Here is a 27606-nt window from a genome sequence, read left to right on the forward strand (position 1 = left end):
CCCCAGGGGAGCTCAAGCCCTGACGGGGGGGGGGGTGGGGGGGGGGCACATTGCCAGGGTTTCCAGGGTGAACTGCTTTGTTCTCTCTGTGCTGGGGTGGCCTTTAGAAATGGCGCCCCGTTCCTTGGCTATCTATCTTTGTTGCTGAAGGGCAGGGTGAGCAAGAGGCTGCCCCACCAGTGATATGTCGTGGGGCCGAATCAGTGAAGGTTCTCATTAAAGTTTTGGACTAGGTGGCAGAAATAGGCACCATTTTTGTCAGCGGCTTCAACGCTGCTCCTCCTGCTGATTTCTAGGAAAATCTCCCCTAAGTTAGGTTTTACTGTGGACCAGCAGAGGCACACCTCCTCATAATTCCCACACAAGTGAAACTGAACGCATTGTGACCTTACAAATTTTCACAGCTTTACTTGTTGATATTTGTGACTTTTTCACCAAAGCCACCTTTGCCCTCTGTTTCTGAACAGTTGGAATTAAAACAGGAGGAAAGCAAATCCTGAGTTCAGTCAAAACACATCAATGATTTTAGGACATGCAGTACAAATTATTCAGGTGCCAAGCAGCTATACATGTTCTAAAATTTACATCCGAGTGACTAGTTATGCTCTTGAAATACAATTTAGCATTTACTTTTGCATCAATGGAACTTCTAATATGGAAAGAGAAACTGAAATGTGCAGGGCATCAGAATTAGGCACAAAACAAAACCCTTTAACAGGTTTCAAATAGTCGTGAAAGTGTCAAGAGTTTTGTAAAACAGACTTGAAAATTAAGGGCAGAATTTTATGGGCCACCAGCAATGGATTTGTAGATGTTGGGGTGGGTGCATTGTAAAATTCTCCAAAGAACAAATAAAAGTACAGCACAGGAACAGACCCTTTGGCCCTCGAAGCCTGCGCTGATCATGCTGCCCGTCTGAACTAAAATCTTTTACACTTCCGGGGTCCGTATCCCTCTATTCCCATCCTATCCATGTATTTGTCAAGATGCCCCTGAAATGTCACCATCGTCCCTGCTTCCACCACCTCCTCCGGCAGCACGTTCCAGTGGGTAATCCATTACCCACTACCCTCTGTGTAAAACATTTGCCTCGTACATCTCCTCTAAACCTTGCCCTTTGCACCTTAAACCTATGTCACCTAGAAATTGACCCCCCTACCCTGGGAAAAAGTCTCCACTCTGTCTATGCTCCTCATAATTTTGTAGACCTCGACCAGTTTGCCCCTCAACCTCCTTCGTTTCAGTGAGAACAAACCAAGTTTATTCAACCTCTCCTCATAGCTAATGCCCTCCATACCAGACAACATCCTGGTAAATTCTTCTGCACCCTCTCTAAAACCTCCACTTCCTCTGGTAGTGTGGCGACCAGAATTCAACACTATACTCCAAGCGTGGCCTAACTGAGGTCCTATACAACTGCAACATGACTTGCCAATTTTTATACTCAGTGCCCCGGCCAATGAAGGCAAGCATGCCGTATGCCTTCTTGACAACCTTCTCCACCTGTGTTGCCCCTTTAAGTGACCTGTGGACATGTACCCCTAGATCTTTCTGACTGTCAATACTCTTTTTTTCCCTAAATTTAGAGTACCCAATTCATTTTTTCCAATTAAGGCGCAATTTAGCGTGGCCAATCCACCTAGCCTGCACATCTTTATTTGTGGGGGCGAAACCCATGCATACACGGGGAGAAGGTGCAAACTCCACAGGACAGTGACCCAGACCCGGAATCGAACCTGGGACCTCGGCGCTGTGAGGCAGCAGGGCTAACCCACTGCGCCCCCGTGTTGCTGACTGTCAATACTCTTGAGGGTTCTACCATTCACTGTATATTCTCTACCTGTATTAGACCTTCCAAAATGCATTACCTCACATTTTTCCAGATTAAATTCCATCTGCCATCTCTCCACCCAAGTCTCCAACGATCTAAATTCTGGTGTATCCTCTGATAGTCCTCATCGCTATCTGCAATTCCAGCAACCTTTGTGTCATCCACAAACTTACTAATCAGGCCAGTTACATTTTCCTCCAAATCATTTATACATACTATGAACAGCAAAGGTCCCAGCACTAAACCCTGTGGAACACCACTAGTCACAGCCCTCAAATCAAAAAAGCACCCTTCCATTGCTACTCTCTGCCTTCTATGACCTAGCCAGTTCTGTATCGATCTTGCCAGCTCACCTCTGATCCCATGTGACTTCACCTTTTATACCAGTCTGCCACGAGGGACCTTGTCAAAGGCCTTACTGAAGTCATATAGACAACATCCACTGTCCTACCTGCATCAACCACCTTCGTGACCTCCTCGAAAAACTCTATCAAGTTAGTGAGACATGACCTCCCCTTCACAAAAGTGTGCTACCTCTCGCTAACACGTCCACTTGCTTCCAAATGGGTGTATATCCTGTCTCGAAGAATTCTCTCCAGTAATTTCCCTGCCACTGACGTAAGGCTCACCGGCCTGTAGTTTCCTGGATTATCCTTGCTACCCTTCTTAAACAAAGGAACAACATTGGCTATTCTCGAGTCCTCTGGGACATCACTTAAAGACAGTGAGGAGCCAAAGATTTTTGTCAAGGCCTCAGCAATTTCCTCTCTTGCCTCCTTCAGTATTCTGGGGACTTATTCACCTTAATATTTTTCAAGACACCCAACACCTCATCTTTTTGGATCTCAATGTGACCCAGGCTATCTACACACCCTTCTCCAGACTCAAAATCCACCAATTCCTTCTCTTGCAAAGTATTCATTTCAGCCCTCACCCATTTCCTCTGCCTCCACACATAGATTCCCTCCCCTGTCCTCCAGTGGATTAACCCTTTCCCTGGCTACCCTCTTGCTTTTTATGTATGTGTAAAAAGCCTTGGGATTTTCCTAAACCCTATTTGCCAATGACATTTCGTGATCCCTTTTAGCGCTCCTGGCGCCTTGCTTAAGTTCCTTTCTACTTTCCTTATATTCCTCACAGACTTTGTTCCCAGCCTTCTAGCCCTGACAAATGCCTCCTTTTACTTTTTGACGAGGCCTACAATAACTCTCTTTAGCCAAGGTTCCCGAAATTTGCCATATTTATCCTTCCTCCTCACAGGAACATGCAGGTCCTGAATTCCTTTCAGCTGACATTTGAAAGTCTCCCACATGTCAGATGTTGATTTACCCTCCAATCTGGATTCTTTAGTTCTCGCCTAATATTGTTATAATTGGCCTTCCCCCAAATTAACACATTCACTCTAGGACCACTCTTATCCTTGTCCACCAGCACTATAAAACTTACTGAATTGTGGTCACTGTTCCTGAAATGAAAAATGAAATGAAAATCGCTTATTGTCACGAGTAGGCTTCAATGAAGTTACTGTGAAAAGCCCCTAGTCGCCACATTCCGGTGCCTGTCCGGGGAACTTCCCTGCTGAAACTTCTACCACCTGCCCGGGCTCATTTCCTAATACCAGGTCCAGTACAACCCCTTCCCGAGTTGGACTATCTACATATTGTTTTAAGAAGCCCTCCTCGATGCTTCTTACAAACTCTGCCCCGTCCAAGCCCCTAGCACTGAGTCCTAGTCAATATTGGGGAAGTTAAAGTCTCCCATCACAACAAACCTGTTGCTTTTACTCCTTTCCAAAATCTGTCTACCGATCTGTTTCTCTGTCTCCCGCTGACTGTTGGGAGGCCTGTAGTAAACCCCCAACATTGTGACTGCACCCTTCTTATTCCTGATCTCTACCCATCTAGCCTTGTTGCCCTCTGAGGTGTTCTCCCACAGTGTAGCTGTGATGTTCTCCCTAACCAGTAGCGCAACTCCTCCACCTTTTTTACATCCCCCTCTATCCCGCCTGAAACACCTAAATCCTGGAACGTTTAGCTGCCAATCCTGTCCTTCCCTCAAACAGGTCTCTGTAATGGCAACAACATCCAAGTACTAATCCAGGCTCTAAGTTCATCTGCCTTACCTGTTATACTTCTTGCATTAAAACATATGCACTTCAGGCCACCAGCCCTGCTGTTTCCAGCAACATCTCCCTGTCTGCTCTTCCTCATAGCCATACTGGTCTTTTTCCTATAGTCAGGGGCACAGATAGGCGCTTCTTTTCAATCTTTACTCCCTCAACCTTTTCACCTTCTGACCTATTTCTCCGGTACCCACCCCACTGCCATACTAGTTTAAACCCTCCCGTGTGACACTAACAAACCTCGCGGCCAGAATATTTATGCCTCTCCAGTATAGATGCAACCCGTCCTTCGTATACAGGTCACATCTGCCCCGGAAGAGCTCTCAGTGGTCCAGATAACTGAAACCCTCCAGGACGACCAGCTACAACCCCCGAGGAAACGGGCAGGTAGAGAGGGAGAACGGGATGGTATGGAGGGCCATCCAGCTGGCCCTACGGTCTAGGAACCTCCCAGCCGCTCGCTGGCAGCAGATCCTCCCTGACGCGTTCCATTCCATTCGGTCACTACTGTGCACCGCAACTAACAGTACACCCCATGAACGTCTTTTTGCCTTCCCTCGGAAGTCTACATCCAGGGTGTCGCTCCCGACGTGGCTCACGACTCCGGGCCCAGTCCGTCTCCGTAGGCATGTCCGACACCACAAGGCGGAACCTCTGGTGGACAAAGTACGCCTTCTCCACGCCAACCCTCAGTATGCCTACATGGAGTTCCCCGACGGCCACCGGGACACAGTCTCGGTCCGGGACCTGGCTCCCTCAGGTGCCGATCCCATGCCCACGCCCCCTTTTCCCCTGCGTCACCCTCCTTTTCCCCGGCGCCCCCTTATTCGTCCCCACCAGGTCCATCCCTCGTCCTCCTGCCCACACTGGAGGACACGGAAGATTTCGGCTCGCTCTCGGAAGATTTCGGCTCACTCTTGGAGTCATCCCGCCAGCAGCCAGCAGCAACACCGCCAGCACCTGCACCGACGTCACCACCACAGCTACGCCGATCACAGCGGAACATTCGACCGCCGGTTTGGCTCAACCTGTGACCTGCTGACCGGATGGACTCTTGGTTTTCTTTGTTTGGACCCTCTTGTAAATAGCTCATCTTTTGTTTTATAGTTACACGTCACCCCCTCCGGACTCATTTTTTTTTTTACAGGGGGTGAATGTGGTGATATAACTACTGTAGTGATGTGTACTTGCAGCAGGCGGATGTATGCCTGTACCTGTAATACAGGTTCCTCCGGTAAGCCCCTGCCGGCTAGCTCCGTCCACAGGGAGCTTGTGTATAAATATGCGTGTGAGTCACTGAGATCCTATTCTACAGTTGCACATGGAGGAATAGCATCGCACAGCAATAAAGCCTCTATTGTACTACTCTCTCGTCTCTGAGTATAATTCTTAGCGCTACACCCAGCGGGATGCTTGCTTGTGCCCAGGGAAGGAAAGCGGGGGATGCCTCCCCCTCGTTGGTCTCCTTTGCCAACCATGCCTCTCCCCAGCACAGATCTCGCCCTCTAGCTGTTCCCCACCTCCATGGTCTTTCCAACCTGACCCTCTCTCATTGCCATCTTGGATGGCCTTCCTCCAGTCTCTGCCGTGAGGCTTACCTGGTGCTGAGCTCCACGTACTTTGAATATGGGAAACTGTGTGTGCTTCCAGCAATGGTCACTGCTGCGAGCAACACTGCTGGAATTACAGAGCTGTCACGGAGAATAAAAGTTGGCTCTGGGCTTGCCGACAATAGCGGGGATGCTTTCCCAGCAATTCAGTCTATAAAAGATCAGGTTGCCCTTTTGAAATAAAAATAGAAACCGCCCTCCATGGATCAACTCCACCCGACAGAACACCCACACATCCATGCAACAGTGCCCGGGCAGGGCTCTCTCCCCCCGGGAGACAACCTCACCTGCGTGACTTTGGCGGTTTCTGCTCCCCAGGTGAACCTCTTGGGGGACCTGCTGAGATTCACGGCGGCTTGAAATGAAGGTGGTGGAGAGGTTCAGGGGGAGTGTCTGGCAGAAAGGGCTGATAATTGCATTTAAATATGTTCAAATGGGGATCCTGACGGTGAACATAGAGATTCCCAATATGTCATTTGCGGGGGGTGGACACAATCGGAACAGAAAATTCCGCCGGCATAAACCGTGCCTTGGGACACCCGTGGGGTTTCTGGCTCTCGCTGTCGACCCCCACCCCCCCTCCTGAAAACGGCAGCAGAAAATATCCCCATTGACTCTTTTGGTCACCATTTGGCATTTTTGGTCACCTATACGAAATGCTGCCATAAAACTATGCACATATTGCTGTTTCTAACTCCAACTAAACTTACACCCTTTGCAGAACAAGTGACATTTTTTAAACAGCTGAATGGTAATATATATATATATATATATATTATATTATTTTGCAACTTTCCTCACCTGAATAGCTCGATTGACTTCTGGAATGTTCTTAAAGGAGATGATGACTGGAGTGATACCAGAAGCTCTGAATTGAGTGGCAGCTGTCGTTATAGCCTCGGTGTCTTGGGATCCTCCATTGGTGATAAGCACAGCTATTTTCTTCACAAGGATACCATTACGAAATCGCTTAAATGTATTTCTTGCAACAAACTGCATAGCAGTGCCAATATTCCGTTTATTGGTTGATTTTTCATATCTTAGCCCCTCTATTTCTTTCAGCAGTAAATGTTTTTTCTTAAAGGCTGAAAATCGAATGAAAGGCCTTGCTTCGTTATCGTATGTAAGAACCGCCACGCGAGCTCCGGAGGGACAGTTGCTTTCAGCGACGTTAATGTCCTCCAGGAACTTAATTACAATTCCTTTCATCCTTTCAAATATAGGTAATGTGACATCTGAAGACCTGTCCAGACCGAACACCAACTCAGTGGGATACGCAGGGCACTCTCCTCTTTCTGAAACAATGCAAGGAAACAAAATGTTTTAAAACATTGTCAGGAAAATAAAGGTAGTCTTACATCATCGATTGTTAAATATAAGGGGCGGGATTCTCCAGCCCGCCAGCCACGTTTTCCTGTGTGGTGCGCCCTCGCCGGCAGCGGGATCCTCTGTTCCGACAGCCAGCCAATGGGATTGTGGCCACTCCACCCTGTCGGGAAACCCGTGGGCATGGGTGCGCTGGCGGTGGAGCGGAAGATCCCAACCACAGAAGATTCCGCAGAAGAAATAAAGCGTTAAGTGGGTTTCATTTAGTGTTGCTATGTAAGGAAGGGCAATCTTATAGTTAGATTCATGTTAGACAAAGGTGTTTGCATCTGAGGATTGTTGGTTTTCATTCAAACTGTGCTGCTATAGTATTTTGAGAGGATTACTGCGTGAAAAGTAAACAAGCTGGAGAAGTATAAAGATGGATGCTTAGTAACCAGGGGCACCTTTTGGGTCTGAATGCTTTTTGAGTAGTTTTGGCTGGATTTATAGCAGTTGGAGCTAGGTAATGAGAGAAAGCAGCTCTCACAGATCTGTTAGAAGCAGGAAAGCTTTGGAGTAAGGTGCCCAAAAGCAATCTCCAGGGGAACTAAAGGACAGTTAGATCTAGGAACAAGGGGATGGAAAAGAAGGTCCAGGAACATTGAAGTAAAAAGAATCAAAGAAGAACTGACTTGAGAACAGGATACTGGCAAGAAGTCTTCAGCTGTTCGCTAGTGGCTGGATTCTACAGTCTGCACCCCCACATTTCCCGGTGGAGTGGGGTGGCTTAAATGGGAATTCCCATTGACAGTGGTGGGAACAGAGAACCCCACTGCCAGCAAACGCCACACTGTCAAGGAACAAGTGGCTTGAAGGCCATAAAATCCTGACTGTTTATGGAAGTCAAAGTCTGACCTGGGAAGAGAGGAGCTGATGGCATTGGTCACAAACAAACCACATATCTGAAGCAATCACAAGGTCTGGTGCCCTTATTTCCAGTGTTTGAAGCAATAATATTCTGTTTGGGGAATGAGTACCCGCGTTTGTGTAGAAATTTGGATGCATGTTGCAATTTACGATAAAGGAAGCCGGAAAGGAGGTGGAAAACCAGGTGTTGGATTCTTGTTTAAAAGTGGAGCAGAAGCTTTGTTTGAAAGGATAATGTGAGCAGATGATGGAAAGCATTTTTGAAAGAAGTTCTTAAAGCGAGTCTTTTTGGGAATGGAGTTTGGAAACCCTCATGTAACAATCATCTGGGGGGATGGTGAGGGAAATCCATGGAAGATCAGTTGAGTGGCATCGGCCATTTGGTTCAGAAGGGGGGTTACATTTGAAAATTTGTATACATGCGTGATCTAGGAGGGGAGTAAAGGAATACTGTATTACACATAGAGCATGCAGTGCAGAAGGAGGCCATTCAGCCCATCGGGTCTGTACTGACCCACTTAAGCCATCACTTCCACCATATCCCCGTAACCCAATAATCCCATCTAGCCTTTTTTGGTCACTAAGGGCAATTTATCATAGCCAATCCACCGAATGTACAATCAAACCTTTCATGATTAATAAATGAATTATTGAAAACTAATTAGCGTTCCTGTGACTCTGTTCCTAAAAGCTTTCTGAAAAAATTAAAAGTTACGATCTCTTAAGCCAGGGTCGCATTCTGGAATCTTCCCATCCAATAGCAACACGAACTGGGATCGTAACAATATCACATACTCATGCAAGACAGGGACAGCATTCTAAGGAATGGAAAATGCTTTGATTTGCAAAACTCTATAAAGATTACTTACTTTGTGAACAACAAGCTAAAAGAAAAAGAGAAAGTAAAATTATTGATTGAAATTCCAATGGATGACTTATTTTCATTACTTGTTCATTTGAAATACAAAACTAGTCAATTGTCTAACCATTGCAACTCCAAAACCATATTCTAAAAGTGGGTTTGCAGTTTAATTTACTTGTGCTACTTCTGATCGTAAAGCATGAGGAAACATTTAGTTTATCTAACAAACTGGCTTGATGGTCCACTGTCTTGAATACTGTATTTTGCTCAGTCATTTTAAATTTCTGTTAGTACAAACACTTTTGAATTAATAATTAATACTGAGATCAATAAGGGGCGTGATTCTGCGGCCTCGTTGCACTCTCGCTCGAGTGAAATGAGGCGAGTGAATAGCGGGAGAGGCAGAAAATGAAAACCGCACCAGGTACCAAACCATTTGCCATGTAACCAGCCCGCTCCCATAGGAGAAAACATGATCTCACCGTAGCGTGGCTAGAAACCAATTATCACCACTTAAGCCATATTTCCATAGAATTAACGGGAACTACCACACATCCATTGGCTACCCGTGGTTCAGAGGCCTTCCCAGAAAGTGGTCACACTGGTGAAGATTAGTACTCCTTTTGAAAAACGTGGAACAGGTGGATGGGCTGCTGCCGGGAGCCGAAGTAGCCAACTTTGTTCACAGTCAGTGAGCCCAGGAGCACTGGGCATGCTGTCCTGTTGTTGGGGGAGGGGGGGGGGGGGGAGGGGGGGGGGGGGGGGAGGGGGGGAACCAGGAGATGCAACCCGAGTTGGGGGTGGACCACCATGGGGGGCTGAGGGCATCGGGGCTGGGGGGGAACGGGGGGGGGACTCTGCGGAGTGGGGAGGGTGTGGAACTGTGCTGGCCTGCCATGCCGTCCCTGAACCATGTGTTCCCATTCTGGGGTCAACCGCTGCCTGTCTGTCCCACCGAATACCCATAACTCCCACTGACTGTGGAGGCCTCTGGCTGTGCGGCTGAAGACTATCGCTAATCGGCAATTGGCAATCATAGTTATGTGTGTACTTCACACATGCCAAGTGGATCCCCATGGGCGGGCGGGCCATGTAGCATGTAGGGCTCATTGCCTAGTATCCCAATCACACCTTGGTGCATGGACACTGTGTTTGAACACTGTGGGAGGCAGCAACACAGACACAGCGGTCAACCTTCAACCACCCAGGGGATTGGCCCCAGCCCCTGGCACATGTCTGCGGCCGGGTGTGCGTGGGCAGGGCGTGTGGATAGGGGCAAGGGGCAATTCTGGGGGGATGGGGCATGGGATTGGTGGTTGTCCCACATTGCAGAAGAAAGAGCCAGAAGCAAACAAGCAAACATCACTGCCCCACTATCCCATGATATCTGTGACTGCAGCTTCAAAATCACTGATATGAAACTAAAAGGGCTGTTACTTACGGCAGTTCTCCCGTATATATGCTACAAGGCCACAAGACTGCAATGAAAATAAGAAATGTTTGCAAACAAACTTTACATAAATCCTACAATTACACTGCATGAGTGGAGATTTTGGGCATAATCCAGTGGCCACGCTCTGTCGGAAAAGCAGCTCACCATGGCGCAGCATGACCGATAAAAGACAGGAAACCCCGCTCCCGGGATCTACCCGACTCACAGCGCCTTGCGAGATCTAACCCAGTCTTGCGAGATGTTGCAAATAAATCCCGCCCATTGTGGCAGGATCACTTCTTGGCAAATGTGCATATTAGAGTGAGACAGTGTGCTTGCTCTAATGTGCAGATTCCCAAGGTACTTGAGGCTTTGGGATTCATTCCATTCTCTTCGGAGACCTCGGGTGAGCACCCTTCAGCTCTGGTGCCAACAAACAGGGACCAGACGGTACGACACTCGTAGTGGTCTTCCAGGGGGTTGCAGATTCCCAGCTGCATGCCCATTGAGCAGGGTGGTGCCCTGGCAGTGCCAGCTTGCCATCCAGTCTGTCAGTACTACCTGGGTGCCAGCCTGTAATTTCCAAGGTGCCTCGATTTCATTGCCAGCTGGCATGGGAACTGCCAGGGTGTGAGGTTGGCACTGCCTAGATGCCAAGGTGGTATTTTTTTGCTGTGGGCAATCGGACTGGTGGTGCTCTGCATGGCTGTTGGGGGGTACAGGAGGGGGATTTACCCCTCCCTGAGTACTTTCAGACTGATGAGGGGGTGTAGAGACTGTTTAAAGGGCATTGGAGATCGATTTCACGCTACACTGGGGAGTTCTAGTGAGTAGAGATCCCCAGTGTACAAAATGGGGCTAAGTGTGGCTTCAGCTGTGCATTCCCCGCTGAAGTCGCGTTGTATAGTCATGTGTTTCTCGGCACTACAAGTGCCGGGAAACACTCGCTATGGGACTTTCAATATTATATATATGTATATTATATGTACATATATGTGCGTGCAGTAGACTACGTACCGTTTCCAATGCTTGGCCTGGAGGTCCTTTCTGGCCCTGAAATAAAGATAAAATTAATCTTGTTTAAAAAAAAATACATTTATTCTTTAATTCTTACTCATTTTTATTTGGGGGGGGGGGGGAGATGGTAGCGTAGTGTCAATGTCACTAGACTAGTAAAATCCAAAGGCCCTGGTTTATGCTCTGGAGACAGGGGTTCAAATCTCATCTTGGCAGTTGTTGGAATTTAAATTCAGTTATCGCTAACGTTGTTTAAGGAAGGGAATCTGCCATCCTTACCTGGTCTGGCCTATTTGTAACTCAAGGCTCACAGCGATGTGGTTGATTCTTAGATGCACTCTGAAATGGCTGAGCATGTCATTCAGCTCAATGGACAATTAAGGAGGGGCAGCAAATGCTGGCCTTTACTGCAAAGCTACATTCCAAAAAGAATAAGAAGAATGCTGTCTTCCTCTATCCTGAAAGGTATTGATATTTTGCTGATTATTCTTTCATGGACACTTCCCACTGTCTTCATCAAGTAGCTGTGAATCTCGCATTTTTTTAAAGCAAGATCCTTGATCGTAAGAGATATTACAGTTGAATCTGGTCTCTAGCATAAAGGATATGCCAATATCTGCTGTAAATGATGATGAATTCAGTCAGTCATGTGTTAGACTCTCAAGTGAGATGTTAAAATTATGCCTCAGAGCTACATGTCTACAAAGGGCAGCAACTGATTGATTCCTTCTCTGTTCAACGACAACCTTAATGAGTGGCAATGTTCATATCATTCGAGGAATCTTAAAAAAAAAAGTGAGATGATGCACATCATTTGAATGACTCACGGGCAGGAATTTTCTGGCCGTTCCAGCTAAATTCCACCAATAACGACCCTATTTTGCTCGGCCATCTCAGTAGGTAGGAGGCAATCACATTGCTGTGGATCTGGAGTTACATGTATGACAGACCAGGTAAAGACAACAGATTACCTTCGCTAAAGGACATTAATGAGCTAGATGGGATTTATAATAATTGATGATGGTTTCATGGTCACCGCTACTGAGAATATCTTTTAATTCCAGATTTGTTTATGTCATGGTGGGATTCAAATCCGTGTCCCCCAAAGAACTAGCCCTGGCCTGTGGGCTATTAGTCCAGTGACATTACCCAACACGATTGTTTCCGCCTTTGACCTTTTACTTAGAAGCAGTGGAAAGGCAAACTTCAAAAGCAGAGGAGGTTTATACACTCAGCAATGTACTCTTTTATTTATAGACACGCCATCCACTAGACCCTTGACAGACAAGGACATTATGAATCTCTCAGTTCTTCATGAAGTAAGGTCAGAGATGGAGAATACACGAGGCACTGCAGTAGATGGTGACCATCCCTGTGAAGATCTGCCGGACTTGAACTGGTTCTTCTCAGAGGCTAGTGAGTAAGAAACCACTGCTATACTGAGTGATCTGTTGGAGGTGAAGATCCTAGAGAATGATTCATCCTTCCCACTTGATCAATATAGCTTGTGAGAGCCCTGTTGTATTTTTAGAAGAATTTTCTGTGCTTTTAGTTGCTGAGCAGCATTCAGATCTTAGTTCCACTGAATCTACCGATGTATTGCCTACTTTATCTTCTGTTGTCCGTGAAGAGTCTTCCACAGAGAATGCTTTGTCTGAGTCCAGGTTAGAGTCCACAGATCACACTGCTTGACAGCTGCTACATCACCAGGTTTAAAGTCAATTGCCAGCCATTCTGAAGTCCCAGTCAAACGTATTCTTCTGCTCAGAGCTGGAGGCCAGCTCAGAAGCCACAGCAGACTATTAAGCATTTCTGAAGCTGTGGAATCCTATACAGCAATCTGGACCCAGAGTTCATTGTCAATAGGAAATTTATCACAGCACTGAAGGTGAGGCTGTCTTTCTCTTTTCTTTCTCAGTAATCCTTCGCATCACCTATATTAGAGCAACCTCATACAGAAGCAAGTATGGCTGTCCTACTGTTGCCTACAGAAAGTAAACGGCCCTCCAGAAAAATCATTGGGAAATCGTCACTTCTTCTTTTCCTGACAGTCTTGCAGGAAGCGGATCATGTTTTTCATCATCATGCAAGTTCATTGAAATCTCAGATTTTCAGTGCCTTTTCAGTCTTTGATACAACAGTTGATGATACAGCTATGAATGTCTTCCCAGTATTGAAGACAATTCTATTCATAAGCTTTTTCCCGGAAGCAACAAGTTCTTCAAAGGGTCCTGAGTTGTTCTCTTCTAGTCCCAGATGGCCCAAAGATCGACTGTCTTCAATCTTCTCTTTTGGATCAGTCTTTTGTTGCAAAGTCTCCATTGGCCTTGCTATTCAACCAATGGAAAACCTACACTCTGCTTCCCAGTGATGGGGTCAGCAATGCTCACAAAGTATTGTCCTATTCTGCATGATGTCATACCAGAGACAGAAGAAGGCTCATCTGCCTCCAAGCCTCTTTCCTAAGGGCCAAGAGTATGGAAGGAGATTGAAATCCTAGAACTGCGATTTGGGGAGAGGAAGAGTCGCAGTTGGAGTTTAGTGGAATCAGTAATTGTAAAGAAGAAAATTACAGAAATAATGAAAATTGTTCAATTCTGCTAAAAAGTAGAATAGTATATTGAGGTAGGGAGCAGTAATATAAAGGATTTAAAGAAGGGATATGCTTCGATATGACATGGATCATGGTGTACCATTGACATCAGTCAGTCATGTGTTAGACTCTGAAGAGAAAAGTTGGAAAATGCCTAAGAATTATGTGTCTACTCTGTAACATGTTTGAAGTAATACTAATAAACAATTGTTGAGGCGATATCAGAGAATGTATATAGTCCACCTAAGAACCAAGTCTCACACCTAGAGCCAAAATAGAAGGGCCCAGATCAGAACAGTCTCAACTTCAGCCCATGTCCACAGTTCAGTGGGGGTCACCAGAGAGTAAGCAGGAACAGAGATCTGGGTGGATTTCCACTTTTATAGGCAGTGCCGTAGAAGCTAATAGCAGCACTCCTATCTGCTGCCTCGATTGAGATCGTCTAAATCAGCAAAACCCGTTTATTAATCCTTGGACCTTTCCAGGATGTATGAATCGTTACTCGCTCAGTAAACTTACAGAGCCACAGGAAGCGCTATGAAAACAGATTTAAATGTAGGTTTTTTTCCTAAGTCTTGCCCATACATGCTACATTCTTTCAAAAAGAGCATCAAATAAAGTGTCAATATAGAGGAACATGGGAAAAGGAGTGCGCTAATCAGCCTTTCGAGCCAGCTCTGCCATTCATGGGTAATCTGTATCCTAACTCTATCCACCTGCCTTGGCTCCTATTCTTTTAATAGCCTTGGATAGAAAAATCTGATTGATCACAGATGTAAATTTATTAATTGAACTAACATCAATTGCTTTATTTGAGAGTGCATTGCCCACTTCAACCACCTTTTCTGTGTGTTTCCTAATTTCTCAATTGAGTGGCCTGTCTCTGATCTTAAGGTTACACACAGTATCCTTTTATTCAGCCTTGATCACCAGTTCCTTCTCAAAACTTGAGTAACAGCTATTAAATCATCAGTTTCTTTTCTGTTTCCTAGAGATTGTAAACCTAGTTTATGCAATTTCACTACTGTAACGTAGATGCAATTGTTTGCTAAATGGCTCCAAGGTTTTAATCTCCATGATGCCATCTGTAAATTTGTGCAATTTGCACTGAGCTGTTAAATCCAAGATACTAATCTAAATTATAGTGATCTTGGGGTTCCCCTCCCTCACTCAAATTCTCCAACAAGTTTACTTACAAAATGTATTTCTCTTCTTCAACTATTCTTTTAGTCACGTGGACTAAAAAGCATTTTGTGTTATTAATAGTGTATGGTGGTTTTCAATTGGCACCTTCACATGACAGTTCTTGTGGAGTTAGGCAGCAAGCAAATTTGGATCTGGCACTGCATTTACCTGATTATAGTGTTATGGGCCAGGGTTTAGAGAACCCCAAAGTGTATCATGGACTTCACCTGACCCACAACTTCTAATAGATTGTGGTTATGGGAGCACAGGGGCCAACCTTACAGGTGCATACAACTGAGCATTAAAGTACTTTTAAAATAAAACAATATTTATTTATGAAACCAGTTAACACTTTATAAACCCGCAGTAAACATCTTAACAACGACCCTCACCACCTTCTACAGATGCACCATAAAAAGCATTATTTCTCGCTGTATCACAGCTTGGTATGGAGACTGCTCTACCCAAGACTGCAGGAAACTACAAAAAGGTCGTGAATGTAGCCCAGTCCATCACGTAAACCAGCCTCCCATCCATTGACTCTATCTATAATTCCCACTGCCTCAGAAAGGCAGCCAGTGTAATTAAGGGCTCCACGCACCCCGGACATACTCTCTTCCACCTCCTTCTGTCAGGAAAAAGATACCAAAGTTTGAGGTCACGTACCAACCGAATCAAGAACAGCTTCTTCCCTACTGCCATCAGACTTCTGAATGGACCTACCTCGTATTAAGTTGATCTTTTCTCTGCACCTTGCTATAACTGTAACATTATATTCTGCAGTCTCTCTTTCCTTCCTATGTACGGTGTAAAATTGTTTGTCCAGCATGCAAGGAACAACACTTTTCACTGTATACTAATACATGTGACAATAATAAATCAAAAAACAACTATCAACACCAATAAATCCCCCAAAGAATATAATACTCTATAAGTAACTCTTAATCTTTCCTTGCAACATCCATAAGACAGAAAAAAAAATGTTTTACAGAAAAACATCAGGTTTAACTTCCCTACTGAGAGCAGTTACCACTTTGAAATCAGCAAATGAACATTCTTTAGCTTGCAAAGATTCATACACATCTTGCTGTGACTACAGCTTCTCCAAATCTGCAAAACAAAACTAAACACACCCTGTAGCTGCGAGCCCAAAGCAAAAGTAAAAGCAGACAGACAGCCTAGCTCCACCCACTCTCTGAAATCACTGCGGCTATCTAATAAACACCATTTCTTAAAGGTACACCCACTACAGCTATTCAATAAACATCCATTTCTTAAAGGTACAGTCACAACAATGATATGGAGATCCTGGCATTGGACTGGGGCGGGCTCAGTAAGAGGTCTTACAACATCAGGTTAAAGTCCAACTGGTTTGTTTGGAATTACTAGCTTTTGGAACTTAGCTCCTTCATCACCTGAAATTCGGGTGCCTGTTAAGTCAAGCAATTTCAGGGCCCATCTTGCAGCTGAGTGCTTGGTCTTTGGTGAGTAACCTCCAAAATGTGTTGAATGGACGTCCCTGGTCCAAATTTGGATAATGAGCATTGCATAAGCCAGTTCAGCCTCGTGACATTATGAATATAAAAAATGTATTTATTCTAGTACTTGCACCATGGGTATCCTTCTCAATGGATGATGCACCACATAGCCCATGCTGGGAGCAGCTGACAACACAGCACACACCACCAGGAATGCAATCAGCTTTGGTGCTTGTCCCACAAATCCAAATTTCACTTCTGAGGTGTCTCCTCCTTGGAAAAGTCCTTGCTGGGTAATGAAGAGCACTTATGAAGCAAAAACAGTGTTTAGAATTGAGGTGTAACTGAAAACCTGGGCACAGCAGATAAAAAGTACAGCAGTAGAGAAAAAGTAACATTTGTCAATTAGGCAGCATTGCATCTGATAGACTAAAGTAGAGGTTAAAGTTATGATCAAAACTTTAATATATGTTATTTAATTCTTGCAATAGGAAAATTGGGGCTATTCGCTCGGTTGACTACGTGGGCTAGCAAATGTTTCAGAATAATACCAACAGTGCAGGTTCAATTCCCGCTCTGGCTGAGGTAGACTTAGGAGCTGCCTCCTTGCCAAGCCCCTGAGAGTGGAAGGCAATGGCAAACCACCATTGACAAAAGCTGCCAAGAAAAGAGCCCGGCGTGAAGCATCAGAAGACAATAAACCAAGGACCTTCCTGCGGGCAAAGCACACACGAATGAATGAATTAAACACTAAAAGTCACCATTGATCTCGGAAAAGTACTTTCTTATATGGGCTGAAGTTGATGTAAGTACAAAACCACAAAATAAGAATAACAATCATAGATCACACTTTGTAACATTACCAAGCACTTTTATTGCAGATGATGCACATCTCTTTTCATGTTTGGTGACAACTATTAGTAGTACATTAATTTTTATGACAGGTTTCTCATTTGGTGGAACTTATCTTACCCCTTCTCCTGGATATCCAATCATGCCTGCATCACCAGGATCACCAGAAGGACCAGAAACACCCTAATATTATTTTAAAAAAACACATTATTCCACTTGAAACGTTATCAAACACAAATATCAGTCATAGTTATAAAGAGTTTTACAAGTAAAAACAGCTGTGATTATAATTTCATTTCAGGATTGGCAATATTTCTTAAACATTTCATAAATCTTTGATACAGGATGTTTTAATGAGGTTGCAAGAACTGCGAATGATGTAATTTATCTTCAATGTAATCATGGGGGCGGGGGGGACAGTTTTAGCTCAGTTGGCTGGACAACAGGATCATGATGCCACTGACAGGGTGCTAGGGTGGCAGTGCCAAGGTGTCAAGCTGGCATTTCTCCAACAGTGGGGATTGTACCTCGGGCTGCCCTGTGGGGATGAGGTTGGATGTGGGGAGGGGCCTTATAAGTGAATTTAAACTCACCATTTAAACACGGTGTTCCGATTTCTTCCTGCATCGAGGAGTTTCGGCGAGCAGAGCTCCTCAATACAGGAAACGGGACTAAGTGCGGCCTTGTCAGGGCGTTCCCCACTGCAGCCCCAAATTGAAACAGAGGCCCAGTAGATAGCGTGAATTTTCTTGACGCTGCGAGCGCGGGGAAACACCCGGCTAAACACGCTCATCATGGGACTCTGTTCCGATTTGATTATATCGTGCCCCTGACGTTGCTCTTTTCATACATACTTCGTCATAGCAACAGGCATTAAATCCAAATCATTGGTACAGATCTGAAGTTTAATATCAATCCCTACATTTGAAAAATTCTGACCTATACCTCATTCCAATCCTCCGTTGCCTTCAAGTGCCTTTGGACCACTAGCTTCTTTTCTACTTCATGTTTTGCAGCTAATTCACTCCATTCAGTTTCATAGAACATAGAACAGTACAGCACAGAACAGGCCCTTCGGCCCTCAATGTTGTGCCGAGCCATGATCACCCTACTCAAACCCACGTATCCACCCTATACCCGTAACCCAACAACCTTACTTTTTGTAGGACACTACGGGCAATTTAGCATGGCCAATCCACCTAACCCGCACATCTTTGGACTGTGGGAGGAAACCGGAGCACCCGGAGGAGAACCCACGCACACAGGGGGAGGACGTGCAGACTCCACACAGACAGTGACCCAGCCGAGAATCGAACCTGGGACCCTGGAGCTGTGAAGCATTTATGCTAACCACCATGCTACCCTGCTGCCCCCTGTAGGCATCTTTCACACTATAGAATCTGTAGAATCCCTACAGTGCACCGACCCTCTGAAAGAGTACCCTACCTAGGCCCAGTCTCTGCCCCATCCCCAAAAACCTACTCAACCCACACACCTTTGGACTGTGGGAGGAAACCGGAGTACCGGGAGGAAACAGGAATTGAACCGGGGTCCCTGGCTCTGTGAGGCAGCAGTGCTAACCTCTGTGCCACCGTGCGGATTGAGTGCTGTCATCATTGTATGGTTATTTTTGCATGTTATTTTGCCTGGAAGGTTAAAAGGTTGGCCATGTAAGAGATTTCAGCAATTAAGTTAGTGCAGCTCATTTAGAAATGGGCCGTCATGTAAACCCGCTGGAGCTGGCAGCCTCTGCGTTTTTAAACAGGGTAGTGGAGGGACTGAATCAAAACATTAGAAATAGGAGCTAAAGGAGGGCAAACAATTGTGGCTTTCCTCATAATTGAGAAACTTAGCTCAAATGCCAACGCCCATGGTACAGTGATGTTGAAATAAAATGAGAATGTGAGGTAAAATATTATTAATTAAGTGAAGCTGAACAGAGATGTTAAACATTGTAAAAGGTAAACTTGAGCAGTAAAATGTACCACAATTTTAATTTCAATGAACCACAGCAACTGGCAGTTTAATGAGCATTCATTGCGAAACAATGTGCGCACTGGGAAGAGAAAAAGCTTGTAAAGTGGCAGATTTGGAGGAACATATGGATAAAGTTCAGATGACTAATAACCACTGTTGTGTCAGTGAGACCAGGCACGGATGTTCTGTCAGCACGATTTACCACTTATAAAAATGGGAACCAGGTGCCATGACCTCCGAGAGGGAGGAAGGAGGTGAGCACCACTGTCTCCACCTAGCACCAGGGAGCCCTGGGGCACAGAGCCCACTGACCAGGTCCGGGGAGTGGGGGGGGGGGGGGGGGGAGTAGTGGGATGTCCGACTGGGCCGGGAGAGGGTGGGTGTCCAGGTGCCGGGCCTAATGGGCTGGGTGGATGGGACCTTGAAAGAGAAGGCAACACAATGTCTAGTCTGGCCGGGGGTGGTGGGGAGGGGGGGGGGGGGGGGAACTCATGCTCGTCAAACTAATTGGCCATCAAGAGTTAACCCTTTATAAAGTCAGCTTCCCACAGTCCCTAGGAATGGGCTGAGTACTCATGGTTCAAGGCTCAGTGCTTGATTTCACAGGATAAAGAGGCACTGGGCTCGCTTCTATACCGGGACCCCAATGCCTGCCAGTCAGGATCCAATGGTCTCCAAGGCAGACATCGCTGTCATATTGACCCCGCCCATTTGGGATGAGCGAGCATGTAATCCTCCTGTCAGAACCCCCAGTGATATAGAGAATAAGGAAGAGGAAACCGCACAGGAGTCCAAAGGTAAGTCTGATTTTCGAGGTCATAGGTTCGGGACCAGTCCTGCAATGGAGATGACAGGGCACCTAAGCTGTGAGCAAGTGGTCACCACCGGATAAAGTCTGGGAATGGCTGCTTCCAGACCCGTGAGGCCAATGGGTCAAGGGAGGTGATAATATTATCCGGCTGTGACACCAACCATAGAACATAGAACAGTACAGCACAGAACAGGCCCTTCGGCCCTCGATGTTGTGCCGAGCAATGATCACCCTACTCAAACCCACGTATCCACCCTATACCCGTAACCCAACAACCCCCCACCCCCCCTTAACCTTACTTTTTAGGACACTACGGGCAATTTAGCATGGCCAATCCACCTAACCCGCACATCTTTGGACTGTGGGAGGAAACCGGAGCACCCGGAGGAAACCCACACAGACACGGGGAGGACATGCAGACTCCACACAGACAGTGACCCAGCCGGGAATCGAACCTGGGACCCTGGAGCTGTGAAGCATTTATGCTAACCACCATGCTACCGTGCTGCCCCTAACCAGATCTCCTCTCTCTCGTCCCTCGCAGAAGTCTGATCAATATTAGTATGGAGACAGTAGAGCTGGCCATTCTTCTTATCACAGCACTGGAGGAGCACAGACTCCAGCAGCAACGTGCGGTGGCACACCAGGAAGTCCCTGTGGCAGGAGACCATGTTTAGAGGCTGGCGACTGTACCAGCCCTGCAGGAGGTACAAAGACACAGTGAGAGACAAAGGCTGTACAGAACCTGAGTGACATGTTGGGTGCTCTGGATCCGTGGAATACATACAGGCCACCAACAATTAAAATAGTACAACACTATTTTATTAAACTATAAACTGTTATACATACTCTTACTGTGGGTTAACACGATGTTAGATTAAACTAAAGACCTGTGCCTATCCTAACCAGTCTGATCACGCAGCACATGGTGAGGGTCTGTGCTGTAAGCTGTAACCTCTGTCCTTCTGAAAGGCTGCATCCCGAATGAGTGGGAAAACTGATGCCCTCTGTCTTTATAGTGAGTGTGCTCTAACTGGTGATTGGCTGCGGTGTTATGCATGTTGATTGGTCCTACGTATGTCCATCAGTGTGTGTGTCTGCACCATGGTATACTGGTGTATATTATGACACCGAGTGTCCTTAATGGAGCTATTGGGCAACATTGAAGACTCCACCTCACCAGGGAGAATGTGCGGTATCTGTGCAACATCCGTGCGGATGTATCGCCACATGGCAGAGGTAAACACCCGCTCTCCGGGGCTGTAAGGGGCACGTTAGCCCTCAATCTTTACGCTAAGGAGTCGTTCCAGGGATCCACGGATGATCTGTGTAGCATATCACTTGCATCCACCCATAAGTCTATGCGAGGACCTTGGATTTTATTCATTTTGACCAGCTCAGCTGGATGAAAGGGCTACAGGCTTCGGCAACATAGCCACAGGTGTAGGAAGTGATTGGCTGCACCCATATTGCTCTTTGCACCCCATGGCACCAGGGAGTACCCTTCCTAAACAAGAGGGATTCTACTCCCTCAAAGTGCAGCTGGTGTGTGACCACCAGATGCGCATCATGTACATGTGTGCATGTTTTCCAGGGGGCATACATGATGGTTACAGCCTTGGCCATTTTTGAGGGTCACACCAGGATGGAGGGATGATGTTTAGGGGACAGGGATATCCCCTCAGGTCTTGGCTGATGGCGCCAGTGTGGAGAGCAGAGCCGCAGCAGACATCTGGTAAAGTGGTGCTCACACTGCCGCCCGATCTTTGATGGAGCAGTCTATCAGTCTTCCTCTGCCTTGACAGGTCTGGTGGGTTCCTCCAGTACAGCCCCCATTGGGCCTCTCGCATTGTGTTGGCCTGAATGCCCTACACAGCCTTGCTCTACAGCGGGCGACGACCATCCTGTGAAAGACCTTGAGGAGCGGCACGTGTCCCCGGATGAGGTGGACATTCAGGAGAGAGTCGAGGAAATGGCCGATGAGCATCCAGAGATTAGAGTCCAGGCAGGAAGTCGAGGGTTAGTGATAACCTCATCATCTCCCGCTTTATGGAGTAGGACTAACCTGTTGTCCAACAGTGTGCCCCCCCCTCCCCCCCACAAAGAGAACACCATGACCCTTCTGCAAACAGTGGATGAAGGTTGCAGAGATCTGAATCATCAGGGTGTTGGTGCTGATCCCCGGTGTAGCCAAATCAGATGCGGCATTTTTCACATGCGGCAAAAATGTCTTCGCCATGCCTGAAAATTGCCACTGGGGGCATTAGGAATCATACTGATTTTCGCACTGTAAATTATACTTGGTTGTTTTCTTCGGACATTTCTGTCCAATTCTTTTGTACCCTGAACAGGGGTGTGATGGAAGTACAAAAAGTACTTTACAGAATAGAAACGAATATTCAAGCCCTTAGAGTACCCAATTCATTTTTTCCAATTAAGGGGCAATTTAGCATGGCCAATCTGCCTAGCCTGCACACATTTTGGGTTGTGGGGGCGAAACCCATGTAAACACAGGGAGAATGTGCAAACACCACACGGACAGTGACCAAGAGTCGGGATAAAACCTGGGACCTCAACGCCGTGAGGCAGCAGTGCTAGCCACTGCGCCACCCTGCTGCCCTAGCTTTCGGCGTTATTGAGTGCTAAATACCATTGAGGGGAAGGGAAGTGATTGAGATGAACAAAAAGGAAGCTTTTTGCAACAGCTTTTGTTAATCGAGGTACTACCCTCCCCGTTGGTGAGCTTGCAGATGCGGAAGCATTGAATCAGGTGGGAGGGTGTTCGGTGGGGAAAATGTCACCTTCCCTCCATTGCTCCATGATGTACCATCAATTGGACTCGAGACACGATGAAGATCCAAACTGTGTCTTTAATCAGCTAGTTGTTAGCCCGGTGGTCGACTACAGAGAAAGGCCGCCCGCCAGGAACTCTGGGTACTTATACCCCGCCTCGGAGGCGGGGTCTACTTGCCTCTCGACCAATTGGTGAGCAGTCACATGACTAGTCCCAGCCAATCGGACGAGAGGCACATGACCAGCCAGAGCCAATGGGAAACCAATGCTCTGCACCAATGGCAGTGCTCACATTCATACCACCACATTCACTCCTTGTGGAGAAAGAAGGCGGGAGGGGGGGTTTGTGTAAGTGGAAGAGGGGGGGGGTGTCTGAGGACTGGTGGTATGAGCAGCGAAAATCGAGAAAGGTGGGCTGCCCACTGGCTCGTGGCATAAAAACAATACTACTACTACTACTAACTCAAGGTGCAACAGAATAACAACAAAGTCCAAACAAAATGTCCCATGGTCGCATCAGATGAACACGATCAGCCTGTCGGGTGCCCATGGTGTTCTGGAGGACCGTCGCAGTGGAGCCGGTGACGTCGGGCCGATGGTCGTCCTTGCCTCCGGGAACGTCGGTCGTAGATGTGTCTCCGTACCCCGGACCGGTGGTGGAGACACTGTAATCGGGGGAGAGGGGGCATGTGCGCTGGGTCGTGGGGGGTGCTGGGGGGAATTGGGGTTGGGGGGGGGGGAGGTGTTGATGTAGGGGGAGAAGGCCGCACGCAAGCGGGTGCCAGGTCCCGAAGCGAGACTGTATCCTGCCGACCGTCGGGATACTCCACGTACGCATACTGCGGGTTGGCGTGGAGTAACTGGACATGCTCCACCAACGGGTCGGACTTGTGCACCCGCACATGCTTCCGGAGCAAGATGGGCCCGGGGGTGGCCAGCCAGCTCGGGAGAGGGGATCCTGAGGGCGACTTCCTGGGGAAAACAAGAAGTCGTTCATGAGGTGTTTGATTAGTGGTAGTACAGAGGAGAGACCGGATTGAATGCAGGGCGTCGGGGATGATCTCTTGCCAACGGGGGATAGGGAGATCTCTGGACCTTAGGGCCAGCAGGGTGGTCTTCCAAATGGTGCCATTCTCCCGCTCGACCTGTCCGTTACCCCGGGGGTTATAACTGGTCGTCCTGCTAGAGGCTATGCCCCTGCTGAGCAGGAATTGACGCAGTTCGTCACTCATAAAGGAGAACCCCCGGTCGCTGTGGATGTACGCGGGGTAACCGAACAGGGAGAAGATGGATAGGAGGGCCTTTATAACGGTTGTTGTGGTCATGTCGGGACAGGGAATAGCAAAAGGGAAGTGGGGGTATTCGTCAATAACACTCAAGAAATATGTGTTACGGTTGTTGGAGGGGAGGGGACCCTTGAAGTCTATACTAAGACGTTCGTAGGAGTGGGATGCCTTGATCAGATGCGCTCATTAGGGCGGTAGAAGTGCGGTTTGCACTCGGCGCAGACGTGGCAGTCCCTGGTGACGGTCCTGACCTCCTCAACGGAGTAGGGCAGGTTGCGGGTCTTAATAAAATGGTAAAAACGGGTGACCCCTGGATGGCAGAGGACCGTGTGGAGGGAGCGGAGACGGTCAATCTGCACGCTGGCGCAGGTACCGCATGATAGGGCATCGGGAGGCTCGTTGAGCTTCCCAGGATGATACAAGATATCGTACATGTACGTGGACAACCCGATCCGCCACCGCAAGATCTTGTCATTCTTGATCTTGCTCCTCTGTGCATTATCGAACATGAAAGCTACTGACCGTTGGTCTGTGAGGAGGGTAAACCTCCTGCCGGCCAGATAGTGCCTCCAATATCGCACAGCTTCGACTATGGCCTGCGCCTCCTTTTCCACCGAGGAATGGCGGATTTCGGAAGCGTGGAGGGTTCATGAAAAGAAGGCCATGGGTCTGCCCGCTTGGTTCAGGGTGGCCGCCAAAGCTACGTCAGACACGTCGCTCTCGACCTGGAATGGGAGGGACTCGTCGATAGCATGCATCGTGGCCTTTGCGATATCCACTTTGATGCGGCTAAAGGCCTGGTGGGCCTCCATTGACAGGGGAAAGGAGGTGGACTGGATGAGGGGGCGGGCTTTGACGGTGTAGTTGGGCACCCACTGAGCGTAATAGGAGAAGAAACCCAGGCAGCGTTTGAGGGAGTTGGGAAGGGGGAGTTCCATCAGGGGGCACATGCGTTCGGGATCGGGGCCTATCACTCCGTTACGCACTACGTAGCCAAGGATGGCTAGACGGTCGGTGCTAAACACCCACTTATCCTTGTTGTAGGTTAAATTAAGGAGTTTTGCAGTTTGGAGGAATTTTTGGAGGTTGATGTCGTGGTCCTGCTAGTCATGGCAGCAGATGGTGACGTTATTGAGATATGGGAAGGTGGCCCGTAAACCATGCTTGTCGACCATTCGGTCCATCTCCCGTTGGAAGACCGAGACTCCATTTGTGACACCGAATGGAACCCTGAGGAAGTGGTGGAGGCACCCATCTGCCTCAAACGCGGTGTACTTTCGGTCACTCACGCGGATGGGGAGTTGATGGTAGGCGGACTTAAGGTCCACCGTGGAAAAGACTTTGTATTTTGCGATCCTGTTAACCAGGTCAGAAATACGGGGGAGAGGATACGCGTCCAGCTGCGTAAACCTGTTGATGGTCTGACTGTAATCGATGACCATCCGGTTTTTATCCCCAGTCCGAACTACCAGCACTTCGGCTCACCAGGGAATGTTGCTGGCCTCGATAACTCCTTCCTTAAGGAGCCTCTGGACCTCGGACCCGATGAAGGTCCAGTCCTGGGCACTGTATCGTCTGCTCCTAGTGGCGACAGGTTTACAATCTGGGGTGAGATTAGCAAACAAGGAAGGGGGTACACTTTGAGGGACGCGAGGCTGCAAACAGTAAAAGGGGGAATAGGGCCGCCGACCCGCGGACCCTCCCCTGGACTGTGAGGTCCGCTATGCAGTACCCGGTGATTTGGACGGAGTGCGAACCCGAGGCCAATTCAATCTTATGCTTAACTGGATGGATGGGGTGTGCGCAGCGTCTTACCGTGTCGGGGGGGGGGACGAAACTTTCTGTGTTCCCGGAGTCCAGCAGGCATCTCGTTTTGTGTCCGTTGAGCTGGATCGTTGTCGTAGTCTTGGCGAGCGTGCGTGGTTGCGACTGGTCGAGTGTGAAGCAAGTCGTGGCTAGAGTTCCGGATCCTCCTCGGTGGCAGAGTAATCGCTGGCAGGGCCTTCCGTGTTGGCCCAAGATGGCGGCGCCCAGGATCCGCACGTGGAATCGGGGTCCCAAGATGGCGGCGCCCAGGACCCGCACATGGCATCCGGGGCCAAGATGGCGTCGCCCGTGGGAACCTCGTGACGGCTGGGGACAGTGTCAGCGGCGTCGGCGGGCCGGTCGGGGCAGCTGGGAGCGAGGGTCGGGAGGACCGTGGGGCCGTTGTGGGGGCCGAGAGGCGGGCCGGTTGGTGCGCGGCGCTGGGCCCTAGGGGGGTCCGGAGGGGGCGATCCGCGGAACAGCAGCGACCGGCTTGGTCTGGCAGACCACCTCGTCGTGGCCCTGCTTCCCGCAGCTCTTACACAGAGCGGAGCGGGCTGGGCGCACGGGCGGGGGTGCTTGGAGAGGCCACAAAAATAGCACCAGGGCCCCGCTAGTTTGCTGGAGCGACCCGCAGCGCAGGTCTGGGGGGGGGGGGGGTCGGGGTCCACGGAGGACGGTGGTGGCGCGTGCCATGAAGTCAGGGGGTTGCTGCGCGGCCGGGGGTGTATGCGTGGACGTTCAGGTCAGCTACCTCCAGCGAGGTTGCAAGGGTCCGTGCCTCAGCTAGGCTGAGGGCGTTCTTCTCCAGGAATCGTTGGCGGATAGAAGGGGACTGCATGCCAGCAACGCAAGCGTCTCTAATTAAAAGTTCCATGTGCTCAGTCGCCGAAATGTGGAGACATGCGCACGTTCTCCCTAGAGCTGTGAGGGTCTGGTATAACCTGTCGAGTGACTCACCAGGGAACTGTTTACTAGTCGTCAGGAGATGCCGTGCGTATATTTCGTTGACCGGCCGGAGAAAGTGTCCTTTGAGAATCTCCATGGCCGCATCATAATCGCTTTCGTCCTCAATCATTGAGTATACTGCCGTGCCCACGCATGAGTAGAGGATGTGGAGTTTCTGCTCCTTGGTGGGCTTGCCGGCTGCAGTTGTCAGGTAACTGTTAAAACACGCCTGCCAGTGTTTAAAGATTGCAGACGCATTTGCAGCATGCGGGCTGGTGCGGAGGCAGTCAGGCTTGATGTGTAGCTCCATTACAAAATTCTAGCTGATTAAATTGATGTACCATCAATTGGACTTGAGACACGATGAAGATCCAAACTGTGGCTTTAATCAGCTAGTTGTTAGCCCGGTGGTCGACTACAGAGAAAGGCCGACCGCCGGGAACTCTGGGTACTTAGGCGGGGTCTACTTGCCTCTCGACCAATTGGTGAGCAGTCACATGACCAGCCAGAGCCAATGGGAAACCAATACACTGCACCAATGGCAGTGCTCACATTCATACCACCACACTCCTACTATGTCCATAGAGGGAAGCTTTGTGGATGGCCGTTCTGCCCAACCACCAATTGAAGCTCATCTCTGAGCAACTAATGTCCAATTCAGGGCCTCATCCATTGGCCACTTGTAGCCACGGCCAGCAGACTCACCATGAGGGGAGACCGAAAAGCAAACCCTGACCACAGTGTCTGACCGAGGGATGCAGCTTTAGG

General features: G+C 48.2%; 1 protein-coding gene across 1 annotated transcript in view; it reads right to left on the reverse strand.

The window, feature by feature from the left end:
- The window catches only part of LOC119965888 (collagen alpha-6(VI) chain-like), a 204048-nt gene that overhangs the window by 26405 nt on the left and 150037 nt on the right, over positions 1-27606 (reverse strand). Inside the window, exons 29-33 of the mRNA XM_038796853.1 lie at positions 17338-17400; positions 11110-11145; positions 10102-10138; positions 8668-8682; positions 6365-6858 (exon numbers count right to left, since the gene is read on the reverse strand). Coding sequence (XP_038652781.1) covers positions 6365-6858; positions 8668-8682; positions 10102-10138; positions 11110-11145; positions 17338-17400 — 645 coding nt within the window. The remainder of the gene's footprint in view (positions 1-6364; positions 6859-8667; positions 8683-10101; positions 10139-11109; positions 11146-17337; positions 17401-27606) is intronic.

The sequence above is a fragment of the Scyliorhinus canicula genome, chromosome 5 (genome assembly GCF_902713615.1).
Source record: "Scyliorhinus canicula chromosome 5, sScyCan1.1, whole genome shotgun sequence".
Lineage (NCBI taxonomy): Eukaryota > Metazoa > Chordata > Chondrichthyes > Carcharhiniformes > Scyliorhinidae > Scyliorhinus > Scyliorhinus canicula.